Source organism: Protopterus annectens, chromosome 8.part0, assembly GCF_019279795.1.
Source record: "Protopterus annectens isolate FY-2018-M chromosome 8.part0, PAN1.0, whole genome shotgun sequence".
NCBI lineage: Eukaryota > Metazoa > Chordata > Ceratodontiformes > Protopteridae > Protopterus > Protopterus annectens.
Window position 1 is genome coordinate 743,846,519 of NC_056741.1, and position 20,040 is coordinate 743,866,558.

The following is a 20,040-nucleotide window of genomic DNA, read 5'->3' on the forward strand; positions in this document are numbered from 1 at the left end:
CACACACACACATATATATATATATATATATATATATATATATATATATATATACATACATGCATCAATATAAACTTTGCCTTCATCTACAAGCAAATACACCACATAGGTTGTAGAAGATAGAGAAGGAAAGATAAACTTTAGAATGACAGGGGGATGGTGGGAGGGTAACCTGGACTGCAACAGTGAATACACTCGAACATCTACATTTATGGTAAGTGTACACAACTGTACTATGTTCTTCCTGTTTCACTGTTGCAGTCATTACATTTGGGTAGAATCCCAAAGCTATGGTTGGGAGGCTGGGGCTAAACAGTATTAGGTGCAGCTATAAGGCCCTGCAGCACAGCAGTGGCAAAGCCTGCACTGGACTTAGAGTAAAGAGGCAAATGTTAATGCTTTGTAAAGGTGTGAACAAAACTCCAGGTAGCAGCCTCTAGATTCTAGAATGTCTTTGGTTGGTACTCCTCTGAGAAAGGCTGCTGAAGTAGCTGCAGCTCTGGTGGAATGAGACCTAATGCCCTTGGGCACCGGTTTACCATGGTGTAAGTAGCAGAAACAGATGCAGTGGCTTATCCACTTTGAAATTGTCTGCTTTGAAATAGCCTTTCCTTCTGATCCTGCAGCATATGACACTAGTAATTGCTCAGTTTTTCTTAGAGCTTTAGTCCTGCTCAAGTAGAATCTTAGCTGTCTGTGTACGTCCAAGGAATAAAGAATTCTCTCCCCTTTGTTCTGCGGATTCGGATAAAAAGTTGACAGATGAATTGTTTGGTTAAGAGCCACACTGGAAACCACCTTAGGCATAAAAGTAGGATTTGTCCTCAGAGACACCCTTTATGTGTAAAATATGATAAAAGGCTCTACAGCCATGAGGGCCTGTAGCTCTGAAACTCTTCTTGCTGAAGTAATTGCTAGTAGCAGAGCTGTCTTCCATGATAAGAACTTTATATCAGCGGTAGCAGCTGGTTCAAATGGAGGCAGGGTGAGCTTTTCCAACACATAATTGAGGTCCCATGCAGGTAATGGTGATCTTCTAGGAGGCCTTAAATTTTTGGCTCCTATAAGATACTGCTTTATTAAAGGATGAGAAAAGATTGGTGGCTCTGTATTGTAATGAGCCGAAATGGCAGAGGCATGGATTTTGATTGATGAGAATGATAGGCCTTTGTCAAGCATCTCAGTCAAGTATTGTAATATCTGAGGAATATGTGGTTCTGCTGTATCAGTTCATTGTGCTTGATTCCAAGCACAGAATCTCTTCCATTTGTCAGCATAAGATTTTCTAATACTAGGCCTTCTGGCTTCCAAAATGACATCCATCACAGCTTTACTGAGAGGTGTTGTTTGTATGATTACATGATTAGCCATGCTGCCAGGTTCAGAGTCTGTAGTTGATTGTGCAGGATCTGATTGTTTTGCTGGGACAGTAGCTGTGGTCTTTGAGGTAAGGTCCATGCTGGGTATTGAGACAAGTTCTTAGGATTGGGTACCAGTATTGGTGGGGCCAGTCTGGGGCAATTAATATCATCTTTGGCTTCTCTTGTCTGACTTTTAGGAGGACCTTGGGTAGAAGAGGCAGAGGAGGAAAGGCGTAAACTGGATTTTACCATAAGGTAGAACTGTTTTTTCCAACTGAAGGATAGAGCGTCCACTTTCCATGCTTGACTGTGATAAGTCCTTGTACAGAATCTTTTCAATTGATAATTTTGAGGAGAGGCAAATAGATCTATGTCTGGGCTCCCCCATTTCTCTGTTATCATGCTGAAGACTTGTGGATTTAGTTTCCACTCGTGAGGATCCATAAGGTTTCTGCTTAAATCGTCTGCCAGTGTTTTGTTTTCCTGGCAGGAATTGAGCTTGAAGATGTATTTGGTAGGTAAAAGCTGTATCCCACAGTGCCATGGCTAATCTGCAAAGGGGGTATGAGTGTGTGCCCCCTTGCTTGTTCATATACCACATGACTGTGGTGTTGTCTGTCTTTATCAGTAGTTGCCCTGGATGAAGCAAGTCCTTGAAGGCTGTTAGGGCATTTTGAACAGCTAGCATCTCTTTCTGGTTGATTTGTAGATGCATTTGTTTTGGTGCCCATATGCCCTGAATGCATCTTCCTGCCATGTGGGCCCCCCAGGCATAATCTGATGCGTCTGTTGTTAAGGTTTGGCTGACAGGGGGTAGAGTGAAGAGCCATCCCATGTTTTGGTGACAGGCCTTTGCCCACCATAAAAACTCCTGTTGCAGGCAGGGAATGAGGAATCATTGTTTCCAGACTGTGTGAATGTTGACTCCATAAACTTTTCAGGTACCATTGAAGTTTCCTCATATGCAGTCTTGCATATGGAATTAGTAGTATGCAGCATGCCATGAAGCCCAGAGCCTGCAGAGTTTGTCTTGCAGAAGACTGTGCTTTTGTTGCCATCAGTTTGAAGTAAGTAGTCTGTTGCCTTTGTTTGTCTGGCGTGAGGTAAGCCATCTGGGCAGTTGTGTTCAAGCTTGCACCCAGGAATGTTATCTTTTGAGAGAGTAACAGTTGTGATTTCTTTTCATTTATTGTGTATCCTAGGCATGTTGGAAGCATTTTCATAAATGCCAGGTGTCAAAAAAGTGTGTCCTTGTTCTCTGCTTGAATGAGACAATCGTCCAAGTAAAGATATATTTGTATACTTCTTTGTCTGCAAAATGCAATTACTAGTGCCAGGCACTTTGTAAAGACCTTGGGCACAGTAGATAAGCCAAAGGGCAGTGCAGAGAATTGGTAATGCATTAAGCCAGCCTTGAATCTGAGGTATCTTCTGCACGACTGTCTTATTGGGACATGCAGGTATGCCTCTTTTAGGTCTAAAGTCACCAGCCAAACATTCTTGCCCAGCATGGGCAGAAGCTGCTGCAAAGTCAGCATTTTGAATTTTGGAATGTCCAGGTATGTGTTCATAATCGATTAATCCAGTATTGGCTGCCAGGCCTTGTCCTTTCTGGGTACCAGGAACAGTCTTGACTAAAAACCTTGTCCTTTTTCCTGTTCTGGTACTGTCTGAATGGCCCTCATATCCATGAGTGACGTAACCTGTTTCTGTGCCTCTGCCCATTGATTTTTTGGCAGATCTGGCCAACCATTTGCCATTGGCAGAGTGTGGAAATAGAATCTGTATCCCTGTGATACGATGTTTAGTACCCACTTGTCCTGGGTTATTAACTGCCAGTTTTGAGCAAAAAGTGCTAATTTTCCCCCTATGGGTGCTGCCAAAAGAAAGGTGCTTGTTGTAGGCAGAGGGAAGTCATTGGGATTGCTTTCTGTAGGTTTGCGCTTTATCTCCTCCAGATTTGGAGGTGGATGCGCCCCATTGTTTTGACCTATATGAGTCTTGCGCCTGGTATCTGGAACCCTTAAGGCATCTGGATTTGCCCCTTTGAGCTCTGTCTGACACACAGGAAAGGACCAATTTTTTGTAGGCCAGTGTCTACTGAATCTTGGTGGCTGCACTTGTAAGAAGTCTTTAACAGTTTGCATAGACTTAGCGTTGTCTTCCATTTTCTTTTGAAACCTCTTCTGCCTTAATACCAAACAGAGAATCATGCTGTAAAGGTGCATCTAGCAATTTAGTAACATGATCAGGCAAATTTTGTTCCTTTAACCAGGCATGCCTCCTAATCACAGATGCAGTAACTGTGGCCCTGCAGGAGGCCTCTAAAGAATCAAAACCACTTTGCAAAGTATGCTTTCCAACTTGATCAGCTGCATGCAATAAATTCCTGCAATTCTTTATTTTCTGTACATTCTGAAATCAACATCATTTTCTGTTTCAGCAATCCCATAACATGTTGTTGGTACTTAAGCATATGAAATTGACAGTTTAAGGCCCTGATTGCCAAGGTTGCAGATGTATAAACCTTTTTTCCCCATCTGCCCAGTGCCCTTGAATCTCTTGTCAGAGGGGGTAGGTTTTTTGCTGTTGAGGCCTTAACTCCCTTTGTGCCCTGTGAAATAGTTTCAGGATCCGCAGCAGGGTTTCTAAATAAAAATTTATGTGAGTCAGGGACCCTGTAATATCTATCAGGCTTACTGGGAGCTGGAGGTAAGGAGTCAGGGGTCAAGCTTGACTCTGAAAACACATCATCCACAATGTCTAAAACAGGGGGAATGGCTAAAGGCGTGTGCTGAGGGAGAAGAAGGAAATCCCTGAGCCTCTTTTTTGATTCTGAGAAGTCTTGACTCTCCCAGTGAAAATGCTCCCTCAAAGTATGCAAGGTTTCTCCAAATGAATAATCCTCAGGAGGAGATGCAGATGGAATAGACTCCTCAGCATCAGAATCCTCATAGGGAGGTATAGATAATTCCTGATCAGAAGAGGAATCAGAAGAAATAGAAACCTGATCTGAAGATTCATAATCAGTGTCTTACCTAGGCTGCTTAACTGGAGGGGTATGGGAACCCCTGATCAAGGTAATAAGGTCTTCAACCATTTTGATAATCTGTTTTTTAGGCATAGAGGCCTGTGCACATGGCTCATGCATCATTTTTTTTTTAGTTTTGGAAGTTGCTTTTGTCTTAGGTTTGCAGCTGTCGTTGGTTTGATATACAAATGTTGAGGTCTGAATACACCCTCAGAAGCTGGTGCCTGCTCAGCAACTCTGGACCCATCCGATGGAGATACATCCATCAGTCCAATACCTTAAGTATCTTGCAGCATGCCGGACTCTACATGGGTGTCGGCAGAGGCCTGCGACTCGAAGGTAGCAGGTATCAGGGGCTGCGAAAGCGCCTCACTGAGTACCAGTGAACCAGTAACTGGTTTAGGAGAAGCTTTGTCGTCGGTTTTGGATCTCGACTGCCTTTCTCTGTCCTTTTCTTTGCGTTTTTTATGTATTCCGGTAGTCGGATTGCTATCCAATGACATTTCTGGGTAGTTAAATCTGTTTCCAAAATACTTTGATGCAAAAATATACCGACTCTTAATAGTGCGTTGGTTAAATCTAGCACAAAACTGACAGCCAGTCACGTTGTGATCAGGGCCTAGGCAAGGAATACAGTATAAATGTAAATCCTTATGAGGAATTTGCTTCCCACATGTAATACAATTATTAACTTTTTCTGACATTGGTAAAAAGCAAGAAAAAAGTTTCCCCAACGGGGTACTTAGCTTTAGTAAAGACTTCGGTTTTGAAACTCAAACTCGAATATTTCAGTAGTCGGCCGACCGGCACTTGCGAAATGCTTCTGCTTCGGGCACTGCGTGGCAAGAAAGGCAAAAGAAAATGGTGTCGGCTGCATGTTTTATACCCCTGACGAACTGACGTCATGGAAGAGCAGCAACCAACGTAGGACCCAAGACTTTGGAATTCAGGCCGACTGAGGGCAACCTGCCAGCAGATTACCCAAATGTAATGACTGCAATAGTGAAACACGAAGAACATCCAGCTAGTAAAAGATGGCACTCCAGCTGTAGACAGCTTTGGCATGTTACCAACCTGTGATGTTAAGTGGCACAAATACTCTGCTTCTACAGTGACTTGCACTGCCATTGGCTAAATGTTGACAGCTATTCATTTGACATAAAAAACACACTGTATTTTCATTAAAATGGCATAACTTCCTCTGCAGTATAATAAAAAGCTCATAGTTCGCCAACAGACCATAACTCAGATCATATGGTTTGCCTCTTATCTCACCCACCATCTTAATCTTTCTCAGTACGTTTTACAAAAGCAAATGTTTTTCAGCTTTGTCTTACAAGTCAATAAATGGTAAATAAACAATTGCATCACACTTATCATAAGTACTGATACTACTTTCCAAATACATATTTTGTTTTACATTTGTGAGAGACAGATGCAGGTAAAAAGAAATACATGATATGTGTTGGTCAGAACAGCTGACTGGATGAAATTCAGTTGATATTCTCAGCCTTTAGTTGCTAACTGACTTAGAAAATAACAGCTAAAGATCTTTAGTCTTAAATTGAAAGACCTGTCAGCAAATAAACAAAAATACCAGAGAGCAGACACACATTCTTTGGTACAAATATTTTATTTCACACTTCTGATTTTGACACATATTATTGCATATTTTAAAACATTTTATCCAAAATCCTTTTAAGATTTGATTGCACGCAAAACTGCATTTTTTTCTCTCCCTTCCATTTACAAGCCACTTTAGTTCTTCTTTGTAGCATGGTGTTTTTCTACAAGATTAACATTTAGTCAACCATCTGCTCTGTTTATAAATATGTTCCATCACTTTAGCACCTGCTGTCCTGTAAAATACAAAGTAAAACAGTGTGTGATTGGCTAAATGATTTCTGCATCACGACTGGTATGCTACTGCAGCACAACACGCAAGTTATTGGAAGAAATGGTCTACAAACATGTTCAGTGGACTCCACTGATCACATGTCTCAGGTTACTAATTCTAGCACCCTGATGGCCATGACATTTCTGGACAGTTCAGTTAGTTTAATTGTGTTCTTGTGTTACATTTGAGGCACTAGTGTTTGTTGTTTTTACTTTGCTGTAATCATAAATACTTAAAATTGTTTTCTGTTATATAGCATGCAGGACAATGTCAGGAGCTTTTTTTCTCTGGGTACTCCCCGAAAATTGGCTTGGCATATCAATTAAATCAACTGCAAACATTGTAGGAGAACAGCTTGGAGTAGCTTACAGCAAAGCTTTTGGAATTAATGCCTTAGATGAAACAACAGAGGTGTACCAGCCAGAACAGCATACAAGAAGAGTGTGGTAAAGGAATCACTGCTAGAAATTTGGGATAAATGATGCATTAGGTCGCACAAGGCTGCTCTGTGAATCTCCTGCTTGACTCGTTGTCCTAAGTAGGTACATAACTAGTACGCACCCTTCTTTAGACTTGTTCTGTACCATCAATTGTATAACATTAGGAGTACCTGACTCTACTGATTCAGAAAAAGATGGCATTGCTTAGTGTACTGCTTTGCAGACATAATTGATCTCAACATATAAAGCTAGACTATTTGCGATCAACACAAGATAATACATTTGTCGTTAATGATGCTCTTACTGTCAGCATCACGCAGCTTATGTGCATGGGCTAAAATCTGACAGCTTTGAAACAATATTCTGCACTGCTACACTGATTAGGATAATTCACCAAAGACTGAAATGAAAACTTAATATTCAGCACTATCACAGTGATTCATATAATTCACCAAAGACCAGTATGTTTTTTAAAACCAAAAATAATTTTTTGTCAGAAAAGTAGATGATGGTTCATCGATATGTATACCTTGCAGCAAAATAATATAGAGATCTGATACACTTTAATTACTAAATATTCTCTAACTCACTCTTTATCACCTTTAAATATTACAGGTAGTTTCCACTCTCTCCATTAAAAAATTCCATAACACCCAACTCCCTTGATTTATGTAATAGTAATCTCGGCTTTATTTGCATCACTTACGGTGTTCATTCAGGTTTTAATACAAAAACACTTCTAGATCTAGTACAGCTAGGACCCACTTTGTATGTCTGCACATGCCCACATCAGCTATCACCTTCTTTCTGCTACATACTTAATATCTCTTTACAGCCTCAGTCTGTTAAGCCTGAAAGGTATCTTGTTGGACTACTGCACTAAATCCTTAAATGATCATCTTTTCTGCTCAAGATCAATCAACAGCAAACTGCTAAACTCACTTGTACAAGCCAGGTTGTCTATGTTACCTGTATGGATAAGGCTTTATCTCTTCATAATAGCCTGCTTTCAGAAACTAACATTCCAATATTTAATCCTAGTGACTTATCACAGGACATATCCTCTAAAAAGCAAAAGCCTACAGCCATTTTTGCTGTCCAAGCAGTACACCTAACTTCCTGTTCTTTGAAATACAAACGTAAATCCTTAAGACTACTAATGCTCCCACATTCCTCTTAGTCACCTCCTTTCCCATTAATAAATGCCATTCAGTGTAGTTTGCTACCTCCACTTCACCAGCATTTTTCACCTTAAGTAGTGCAGCCCATTTTAATAATCAGTCATTTCCTTCTGCCGACCTTTATAAACCGCCTTCTCACTGTCCTCTCTACATATGACATGTATATTGAATGCGGATTAATGCATTGTGTGCTCCTTAAGAAGAACAATGCATCAGGACCAGCCAAGACTTCAGAGAGATTTGCTAACTCGTGTTGGTTTTAGGTCAGTTAATTAGAGAAAAGCATTTCCAAAAATAGCTGTAGCCTCTGTGTCAAGGCAAAATTAATGCTACATTTGGGGCTGTGCAAGCACTGTCTAGGTCACCCCCCCCACACACACACACACACACACACACACACACACACACACTAGATGTGTCCTCATTACCTTGTTACCTTCTAATAGCCAGTTTACCAAATTAATACAGGGATGGCCATTACCAAACTTTGCATACATATTGGATGAATGCTTCTTCTTCTTACTGACTGTCTAGTGTAAATTACTTACAACAAGAAGTCACTTCATTTTCCCTTTGTAGACATGATATACCTGACATAACAATATGGTCAGATTTGCTCCTCTTCATTACAGCTCATCCTACTTTCCATTAGCCATACAAGTCTCCCAAAACACCACTGACCAGTCCTCTATTGTGAATAAACATGACGATTCAAGCATCACAGTATCAGTTTGACTTATGCATACTAACTATGCATTGCTTCTGCCCACTAACCTCCATTTCGCGTAGGTGCTTTTTAAACAGCACACTCTTTTACTTGTTTTAACCCTTTATTAGTTTTGCCTGCTGTACCCTTACATCTATTGCAATGCTCATAATCATGTTATCCTATAATCTTGCCTTCTCAAATCAAGTGAAATATAAGCTTTCTACCTTCGCAGTCCATCAGCAACATATCTCAACCACATATCATCTTCTAAACCTGAGAAATAGTGTCTGTTTGCTGCATTAAAGAATTTGCCTTCAGTTACTTTTAGATTACTGTTGCAATTGCCCACTTCACCCATAACATTGTACTCTAACCTCCTCTGACCTACAAAACGCAAACTTGGTCAAACTCTTTTTAAGGAAGTACCTGCAGTTCCTCCTTATTTCTTAATGTGTCTCCCAGCATCTAACAGCATGAGGTATCAATGAATTTACATTGCCTTGTGTGTATTTGCCAATACCTTTCCTTACCTTACATTCCATGGTCTCTGTATAAACTTTTGCTGCCCTACCAAACTAGTTGTTGGTGAATGATATGAGATGTACTACATTAAAGATCTCATTATTTATATTTACATAATTTAAACTGGGTCATGCCTGTCTTGGTGTATTTTTCATGGCTGCCAGTTAGTTAAATAAAAAAATTTAAAAAGCTATTTTTTTTTTCTTTCTCATTAGTCGTCTGTGGGCTGCTTTGTTGTTTTCAGCAGAAGATACTTTCTTAACTATTTAACTGCTTTACATTTTCTGTTTTCATTTCTTTGGTTTACAAGTTTCATCGTTATGACTGCAAACAGTGCTTTTGTGAAAAATTAAGAAAACAGTTTAAACAGTTATACACGTGTCCTCAGTGCATAAGAAACCTTTTCAGCCCACTCGAGTAAATCAGATGACAGCACTAATGTCACCAAGTCCCCTTTATCTACCCACTGCCCAGGCAGTTCTACCACGAAATGAATCAAAATGTATAATTCAGTTTTTATTATTATTTACTGTTCATTATTCCACTGTTTCTACTTTCAGGGTAAAAGCCAGTGTTTTGTACATTTTCTGTATAGCGCAAATATACCACTGAACAAATGGGGCATATATTTCTTTTTTGTACTGAATCATATTGGTTACATGGAGTTAGACAGATTGATTTTACTTTAATAACTAGTGGAAATAAACATTTTAGTTTGACTACTACATCTATGATAAAGAGAGGGACAAAAAACTGGAAAGAAAAGGTTTTTGTTTTTAATGTGTTTGTTTCTTAATCAAGTAAGTGAAATGATTTTTATTGGTCTCATTTCAAACATGCCCTAGACCATAACAGGACAATGGCAACTACAATACATATAGAAACATTGCAGTAGGCAACCAATCAGCATGTTTTTTGAGATTTGAGGAACGTGGGCTACCCAGAGCAAATTTACCCAGCTACAGGGAAAACATGCAAACTCCACAAATGCAATGATTGGAGGTCGGTACTGTGCACCAGACCTTGGAATTACGAGGTAGAAAACGTAACTACTAAAGCACCATCCTGCCCAGTAATGGCAAACAGGTAAGCAGCCACAGATAGCATGGAAAGACAGATTTCTGATAGCAGATAAGGACTACATGGCACATACAACTTGCCAGTTATTTTCTGGATGGCCTGCAGCTCCCACTCTTCCAACTGTTTGCAGCAGGCAGAAAGAAGTACTGGACTACTAGACATAACTAGCCAGTGAGAGAGAAAAATTCCATTAAGTATATAATGATGAAAAGGTTGGGGTCTTTTTTCTGCTGAATTGGCAAGTTACTATCGCATCTCAGTCTCTAATAACTTCTCCCAGAAAATCTTACTATATCATTTTATGACCATTCCTCTGACTGCAGAAAACTCTACATTATCATATTGTGGGTAGAGTAAACATGTCTCTAACTCATAAACAGTGCTTGTTTTGAACTAAATAGTTTTTCTCATTTCTGAATATTATTTTTGCTGTGATTCTGTTTATGAGAAATGCTTAGCATTTATTCAAGTTTCTGGTTTTTGCAGGCTGGTTGTAGATAGATACCTAAGCAAAGACTACTCAGCATACTCCAAAAGAATACAATGTATTAAACTCCAGTCAATTAATGTGAAAGGCCATCATCTAAACAGATAAGTAAATGGCAGTCAAACTGTGTCATTTGTAGTAGGAAAAAAAAAGTAATGATCACCAGTTCCAGCAGGGTGCTTACAAAATATTTCAGTGGTGTGAGAACTAAGCAACTACAAGCAAAATGTAGATGACATTAAAAACAAATACCACATGAACAGTAGGCACTAGACAGTCATGTAGGAGTAAATCATTTATGCAGACCAGAGAACAGCCTCAAATAGCTTAATAGGGAAATGAATCCAGTCCGAGTAATGGAGAACCTTTTCTGGCTTGAGCAGCAAGGAGGAGTTGTCAGTCTCTCCCAAAAGCAGTTTCCACAAACAAATTTCCAAAAGGTTCTCCATATGCTGTCTTCTTATGGAGCAGATGAGATATTCCAGTACTGTGTTCTGATTTCTTTCTTTGATATAGCTTATGATTTCATGAGTCCATTTTTAATAGTCAAACAGCATCGTCTTTCGATAAGATTCAAAGTCTTCGGGAATCGTATCTGTAGAGGAATATAGCAAGGACAATTAATAAAAATCTAAAACATCTTGAAATCAATAGTATAGTGTAGAGTTGTTCTATATTTCACATTCGTGGTACAGCTTTATTTGTATGTATCATCTGTTTAACTGAACATGGAAATAAAATAATTAGGAAACCCCCCTTTAAATAAAAATTAACCAAGAACGACCTTAAAAGAAGACATTACAATTGAGGTAACAGAAAACAAGCATTTATTAATAATATTATTAAATCAGTCTTATATGTAAGTAGAATGTCTGTAGAAATGATAAAAGGACTGCTATCACTGTCCTTTACATTAAAGAACAGCATGATCCTTTTTTTTTAATTGGTGTCTTTAGCATTAAATAAACAAGGGAACAAGGTGGACTATTAACCGGAAGAAACTTCTCTGAAGTGCAGGTCAACACAGAAGGTCTTTGGCTAACAAAGTTTGCAGATGACTGCAAACTAGGAGCCATAATCGAAACTCCTAATGATGTGGACAAACTACAAAAGGGCCTCACTGAGACAGATACCTGGTGTCAAAGCCATGGCCTGAAGCTCAATGCCAAAAAGTGTATTGTCATCCCCTTTGGTAAAAACTCTGTACCCATGAACTACCACATAGCTGGTAGTCTAGTTAATGCCGAAAATGTGATAAGAGACCTTGGGACACAGGTGGACAGTAGTCTCTCCTTTGATAATCACATCACCACAGTGGTGAGGAAATCCTTCTACGTGGCTCATCTCATCACAAAAGGATTCTCATCCAGAAAAAAAGAGGTCATTGTTCCCCTCTACTCATCACTTATTCGACCCATTACAGAGTACAATTCCCCTTTTGGTATGTACCTCACAAGACATCTACAACAACTGGAAAGACCACAGAAATACCTCACAAAGAGGATTACTGGCCTCAAACAGATGCCCTATGCAGACCGTCTCAAAAAACTACAGCTTTACTCCATCGCATATCGCCTACTCAGGGGCGATCTCTGTCTAACATACAAAGCTATGTCAAACCCAGAGCTGTTGGACATGCTCCACTTAAAGAAATCCCAATCCCTCCAAGCTACACGCTCTAGGGACCTAAACCTTGTCACCACAATAAACAGAACATGCTGGAGGGATAGATTCCTGTCCCAGAGACTTCCCATGCTCTAGAACAGACTACCTATCTATGTCAAACAGAGCTCCTCATTAGCACTCTTCAAGAAAAATCTTGATGATTGTATGGGAAATGGGAAATTCACCCCAGGGATCACTTCTGTGGCTCTGCTCGACAGGGGCACAGGAAAATAATTTTCTTGGGTGGCGAAAGCCAGGGTACATTTTTTGGCTAGGCTTGTATGGGCCCTAGGGCCGATAGCCTAGTACCTATGAACCTAGGAACACTAAGTTTATGCTTGTTGCTAGTTTCCACCTGGGAGCAAAACAAAAGCAAGCTATTAACCAGAAAAGGGAATATTTAGCCACTATTTTTGTTAAGGTGGAAAAATAAGACTCTAAGCAAAATAAAATTCTGACTTTGATTAGGATGGAATATATACAAGTCCATGGTTGCAGCATATAAAAATGAAATCACTGTACTTTATTGCTTCCAAACAAACCTAGGCAAAGATACAAACACGTATAATGTGCACATATATACAAATGTATAAGAACATTATTCAACTTTTTTCCCTTTTCAGAAAAATATAGTGTGTGTATATTTAAAAAGTACTTTTTTCTGACAGATATTGTATGGTGAACTACTTTTGTGCCAGCAGTACCATTTTATCATGGTTGCTTTAAAATGCATTCACATTGGTTTGTTAAAAATGTCCAGAAATTACATTTATGTCTCTTTTACTCATTAACAAAAAGGTGAATCTTCGTATATGTTAAACCACTCATTTATAGACATCTACATGAATGACCTTTGCCTAGTCCTGATGTCCTGCTGTATTTTAATTTATTTACCTTTGCTGAAAAACCTAAAAAAATATTTATTTTCTGTATTTCTGTGCCAAACAGCCTGCACATAACATGCAAATATCACATACAAAATTATACATAAATACACAGTGGATATAAAAATTGTACACACCCTTGTTAAAATGCCATATTTTTGTGATATAAAAAATGAGACCACAATAAATCATTTCAAAACTTTTCCCACCTTTAATGTGACCTATAACCTGTGCAATTCATTTGAAACACAAATCTGTTACGGGAAAATATAAAAAATAAAAAACATACAATAAGCTGGTTGCATATGTGCATACCTGTAAAATAATACTTTGTTGAAGCACCTTTTGATTTAATTACAACATTCAGTCTTCCTGGGTACACACCTGTCATCAATTAAAGAGACTCTGATTAACCCCAAATAAAGTTCAGCTGTCCTAGTAGGATTTCCCTGACATTTACTCAGTTCCCTTCTACAGCAAAATCCATGGTTTGCAGAGAGCTTACATAGCATTTCCTATTTTCACTGTATGGGTTCTGTCCAAGAGCCAGTTAGCAACCCATCTTGTAATGTAGGGGTTTATATTTAGGTTAGTGAGTTTGTCTATAATTCCAGAGTGGGGAATGGTATCAAAGGCTTTCGCAAGGTCAAGGTATGCCATGTGGACCACCTTTCCCTCATCGATTGCTTTGGTGACCATCTGAAAAATGTTAACCAGGATTAGAAGACATGACCTGCCCTTTATGAAACCTAACTGGGTAGGGTCTAGGGTTTGTAGGTTCCCAATGTTGTTGTTTATGAGTTCCATGATGATACGCTCCATGGCCTTGCAGACGAGGCTCATCAGGCTGATGGGGTGATAGTTCCCAGGGTCAGTGGTGGCTCTTCCCTTGTAAAGTGGGACAACCATTGCCGTGCGCCACTCAGTGGGAACATAGCCTGAGGTGAGGCTGTGGTTGAACATGCTATTTAGGTGAGGGATTAGTTTGTTTTGGAGTTCGTGTAACACGCAGCCTGGGATGATGTCTGGTCCCATGGATGCTGTGTTTTTTGCTTTAGAAAGTGCCATTTTCACCTGGGTGTCTGTGATTATGGGGGCAGCACAATCTTCTGGTATAGATATGGGCCCTTTAAGGGGTGAGGGTGGGGTAAAGTTTGCACTGAACCTGCCAGTATATTGGCGATATCAGTTGGTTCCATGAACGTTGAACTGTTGTGCTGTAGCTCAGAGCAGATCTGAGAGTTGCGATTTAGCTTCTTGACATAGCTAAAAAATGCTTTGTGGTTGTCTTTGGTGTCTGTTGTGATTTTTCTTTCAAAGCTCGCCTTTGAGGATTTTGTAAGGGATCTTAGCTTTTTGCTAAAGGTGGTCAGGGAGCTCCTCCATTCCTGGGGTTTTACTCTTTTTTGTAATAATTTCTTCCTTCTATTATAGAGTTTGTTTATGGCCGGGGTCCACCTGACTGGTTTCCTTTTTTTGGAGGAATGGGTTTTGGTTTTGTTTGGGATAGCACGGTCCATGCACTCATGTAAGTGCTTGTAGAGTGCTTTTGTGTAGGCTACTGCAGATTCAACCAAATTGTCATTCTGCATGGGAGTAACGAAGTTTGCCACCTCCATCTTAAGTAGCATAAAGTTTGCTTTGGAGAAGTTTTTCACTGTGGTTTCCTTGGGGGGGAGAGGGTGGTATGTGGATATCAAGGGTGATGAGTTTGTGGTCTGAGCTAACTAACAAGGAATGTACCTCGGGTATGGAGCACTTGTCCCCCATGTTGGTGATGACCAGGTCTAGTATATTGTTGCCCCTTGTGGGGTGTTGATAAGCTGGTCCAGGGCATTTGAGTTAATTTATTCCAGGAAGCATTGAGCAAAGACATTAGTGCTTGAGTAGTTTTCCCAGTTGATGTTTGGGTAATTGAAATCACCCAGTATTAGGGTGTCTGGTTGGACCCTCATGTTTTCCAGTACCTCGAGGAATGAGGAGTGGGGGTCTTGGGGCAGGGATGGTGATCTGTAGCAAACTACAAGGCGAGATGAGATGAAAAGCGAACAAAAACCACACCAAAACCAATGCAAAGGTTCGCTGGAGTGCCAAATAAGGGCCCGAGTCCAAATGAAGGCAAACAATTTTATTTACACTGTACAAGCGATAAAAACAAATAAACAAGCTGCATTAACGCTGCCACTTCAAAATACATTTTCGTACACCTTCCTCAGATGCAAATACCCTCTGTTAAAAAATCAGTGCTTTTATATAAACCTGTTGCTGCTAAAACCAATCATTTGTAAGGTCATTATCCAATAAAAATATACCCTTTGTAACCTGTGCAAAATCAAGTGCTTGTGAAGTTCCTTACAGGTCTGTATCCTGTCATGTATAAAAAAACATTTTAACTTGTAGACCACATGAAAAAAACTCTCTGCAAGTAGGACCAGGTGCAAGGCAGGAACAGATACAAGTAGACGAAAGTTTTTCTCTACTATTACCTCAGAATGCCCAGATTCATCAGGTGGACAGGGGAATACACTGGGAACTGGTCTTTGGACATGCTTGAATGGGTTGAGGAACTTTTTTCTTGTTAAGCTGGTGGGGGAAGAGTAATTTGACTGTTCCCTACAAACAAATGTTGGGCTTGTTAAGCTGGTGGGGGAGAGTAATTTGTCTGTTCCCTACAAACAAATGTTGGGGATCGAGTACTATAGATTATTAGTGCTTCAGTCACTTTTTTAAGCAAGTGCAAGTCCAATGGCACTGATTTGAGTGCTAGAACTGAAGGAACTGGCTAGTACTAAGGGAAAAACTGAAGAGCAGACTCTGTGGAGCCGGGGATAGTTTAACCCTAGCTAACCGCCGCTGCACTATGCGCAAAACTGCGCAAATGCGTTTTTTATATTAGAAAGATAAAAGAGATAGAAATTAGCCCAAATGTCCAATAAAACTACAATTTCTGGGCTGAAACCACTCCTCCAAGGACAGGTAGGCTGTTCAAAGCTCCCCACTCTCACTGGTGAAGACAGTAACTTCCTTCTATCCACGTAAGGTTTGGGCAACACAGAAGCTTAAACACAGTCCATGTACCAGCAAATATCTGAAAATCGGACTTTTCTAGCTTAGAAAGATGGGAAATAGGAAGACTTTTTTTTTCTTTTTCAAAAATAGAACAGATACAGCAGAAAAAAAACATGTTTAAAGTACAGAAACTGCTGTCGCACTTTAGTTTGAAGCCAATAACAGTTAAATAATGCAGTTTAAGCCAAAAATGACTTTTTTAAAGTGCAGGCAGAAAATAAGTACAAATGCAGTTAAAAACGAGCTTTTTGAGTATCAGTAAATGCCAGAAACTGAGCGTTTAGGCAGAATTAACAACAAACAGCAAGAAAAAGCAGATAAATTGTACTTAAACACTCCAAAGTCTCTCTAGTCTCTCTCTGGTGCTGTAGGACTCTGCAGGGCACCTGGGCAGGATCTTGCTGAGCTGATACAATCGCAAATAAATGAGCAAACAACAAGAATAACCCATGCTGAGTACACAGTCACTACATACCACATGACTGTATCTGACTCCATTGTAAATATGTTCAGGTGTAAATAAAGGATATGTACGTAACGCTCTACGATGGTTTTGTATATTACTTGTTGACCTGTTCAAAGTATGATTCTTTCATTACTTTCTTTTTGAGTTGCATATTCCAGTTCAAGCTGTTAAATTTGTTGTTTACAAGTATTATACTATTTCATGTCCTGTTTATTATTTATTTACAAATACTGTAAGTATTAATAAGTAGTAGGAGTGCTGATGCAGTGGTGGCAGTGACAGATGGTATATGGTTTAAGCCCTGCATAGGGATGTAATAAAAAGGTTCATTTTACAATTTTACACCAGAGTTATTATGTACTGCCCTGCTTAATTTGTGAGGTGAGCTCTATTAAATACCTGAAAAGTGTGGCAAGAGTTTTTAAGTTTGTCTGTTTAAAGGTGTAATGTGGTTAGGCATCTAATGATCCCTGTGACTGCCTGCATGGTATATTCCTATGCACCTATTTTCTATTTCATGTTTGCTGTACTTGTATCATTGTATTTGTCTGTGCAGCATTTCCATCCACATTGTGGCTTTAAAGGAGTCTTTGGACCAGCTCACTTACCCAGTTAACAAATGTTAAACAAACAAAGGGTTAAACTAAATACTTATTCAGGGTTTGTTTCAGTCTGCCTTAATCTTCTATAATGTTATTACCATATGGAGCTTGCGGTGGTGGTGCTGAGGTAACGTTGTCGCCTCACAGTAAGACGTTGTCCTGTTCAATTCTCAGCTAGAGCGTCTTCTGTGTGCAGACATGCGTGAATGGGCCTACCTTCATTGAAAGTTGTGTGTCAGGGCTGGCAACTCGGCATGTAAAAATCTACTGCCAATCATTAGCTGACCGGAGTTCCGCTGTGGCGACCCCTAACCAGGAAAAGCCGAAAGACACAAACAAACAAATAAACTGAAATAAAGAACCACACTGTAGGCACAGAATATCGTATTTTTTAGCACTTTCGTTTACTCAAAATATGCAAACTTCATCAGACAAATCACACAAAGCATAATACATCCTCAAATAGGCAAAAATTAATTGACATCACCAATTAATCAATTAAAAATCAGACTCACATTTAAAGAGCCATGAACCAGACTTTGCATAAGTACACTCATATTCATACTATAAAACCTACATCAGTACAAATATCAAACCATGCCTTACATAAATATAAACATAATTTGCAAATACATAAAAAATGTTACAAACCAATGTTAATGCATGAATTCATAAATTCACATTATTTTTTTTATCTTTTTAAAGCCCTCGTTTTTAAGGTGCTTCCAATAGAAACAGAATCATTAAGGCCAGGGAAGACCAGGGCATTCAATTTAAGTTGCCACATTAATTCCTTTTCATCCAGCTTCAAAGAAACTGGCCCACCCCTATTATTTTCATACATTTTATCTATAACAAGAAAGACAAACCTATGCTCAGGATGATCTTTAATGTGCCTAGCTAAAGCATTATTTAAATTCAAATTTTCAATAGCGTACAGATGTTCATAAATTCTGTTCTTAAGGGTTCTCTCAGTTTTCCCAACATAAAAGACCCCACATAAGGTGCAGGTACTCAAACAAACAACCCCCTTTGAATTACAATTGAATTTACCCTTAATGTTATATTTCCTTCCAGCTATTGTGAAGGAATTCCTGACATTAATGTGTTTGCACCACCTACAAGCTTTACATTTAAACATACCATTATCTGGTAAGTGTGATTTAGGGGTCTGATTTTCCAAGATGCATTTTATGTTCCTGCCTTTCCTAAAGAGCACTTTAGGTGAATCACCCACACGTTTAGGAATAGTGCTATCCTCAGTCAAAAAGCACCAATTCTTCATAAGAATAGATCTTAAAAGTGGGGCATCCAAAGAAAATGTAGTAATAAAACTCAATTTCTCTGTGTTTTGATCTAGTGAAATTGAACCATCCGGTACAATGGTTGACCCAACATCTCCGGCCATATTATCCCCCATAATATTCTCTCCAACCTCAGAATTTAATGCATCAGGTTTAATTCCAAAAACAGGTAAAGCATCCCTCACATCTTTCTTCAATAAGGGTTTAAACAAACCATTCAACCTCAACTATCATACGGCTCATCAGAAATGGTGATGAGTCTGCATACAGATGGGAGGTTGAGCAACTAGCCCTTTGGTGTAGTCAGAATAATCTGGAACTGAACACTCTTAAAACTGTGGAGAAGACAGTGGACTTTAAGAGTGGTACTACAATATTATCTCCCTCTTTATATTTAATATTGCTGTGTCAGTTTTGGAATCCTTCATGTTTTTGGGCTCTATAATCTCCCAGGACTTGAAGTGGGAGACCAATGTAGGGTCCATCATAAAAAGGGCACAACAGCGAATGTACTTTCTACGACAGCTGAGGAAGTTCAACCTTCCACATGAACTTTTGGTTCAGCTCTATACAGCAGTCATTAAGTCTGTTCTCAGCTCATCCATAATAGTGTGGTTTGGATCTCTGTCTAATCATGACAAAAATAGGTTACATCGAATAGTCAGGTCTGATGAAAATATCATTGGTGCTAGTTTGCCCTCCTTACAGGACCTGTACTATTCCAGAGTCACGAAAAGGGCAGGGAAGATCATCACTGACCCTTCACATCCAGGCCACCATCTTTTTGAACTATTACCATCAGCCTGGCATTATAGATTAATATGCACCAAATCAAGCAGATACAAGAACAGTTTTTTTTGCCACAGGCCATCAAGTTCATAAACGGTTAACTCAGCTTATTAGGTTGGGGTATTCTTTTTTCCAAGTCTCTGAGGATTCTGCAGTATTGTTTACATATTGTTAATACTTTTTTTTTTTAGAGTTTATTTCACAATTTCTTGCGCTGAGTTGCCCTTTGCACCTTGTATGTATATGTATATTTACTTTTTTGTCCTGTTCTTAATAGTTGCATGCATGTTGTTTGTGTTGTTCTTAATAGTTCTATGTATGTAATTTATGTAATTCATACATGGGACAGTCACTGAAACCGGAGTCAAATTCCTTGCATGGGTGGATACTTGGCCAATAAATGTGATTCTGATATAACTTAATGATGCTGTTTGAGTTGGTTAGTTCTGCAGAGGTACACTTCATTTTTTTTCAGGAAAGGCTCTATCAGCTGATAAATTTTATCCTGGTGACTATAAAGTACACATGGTTCATTCAAGTTTCTCCATATGTG

At 39.3% G+C, this 20,040-nt stretch overlaps 1 protein-coding gene across 2 annotated transcripts in view; it reads right to left on the bottom strand.

Moving 5' to 3' along the window:
* Positions 1-6,006: 6,006 nt before the first annotated feature.
* The window catches only part of THBS3 (thrombospondin 3), a 948,644-nt gene continuing 934,610 nt past the window's right edge, over positions 6,007-20,040 (bottom strand). For both annotated transcript variants that reach the window (XM_044080201.1, XM_044080202.1), the window contains exon 23: positions 6,007-11,303. In XM_044080201.1, the coding sequence (XP_043936136.1) occupies positions 11,248-11,303 (56 nt within the window). In that variant the 3' untranslated portion in view covers positions 6,007-11,247. The remainder of the gene's footprint in view (positions 11,304-20,040) is intronic.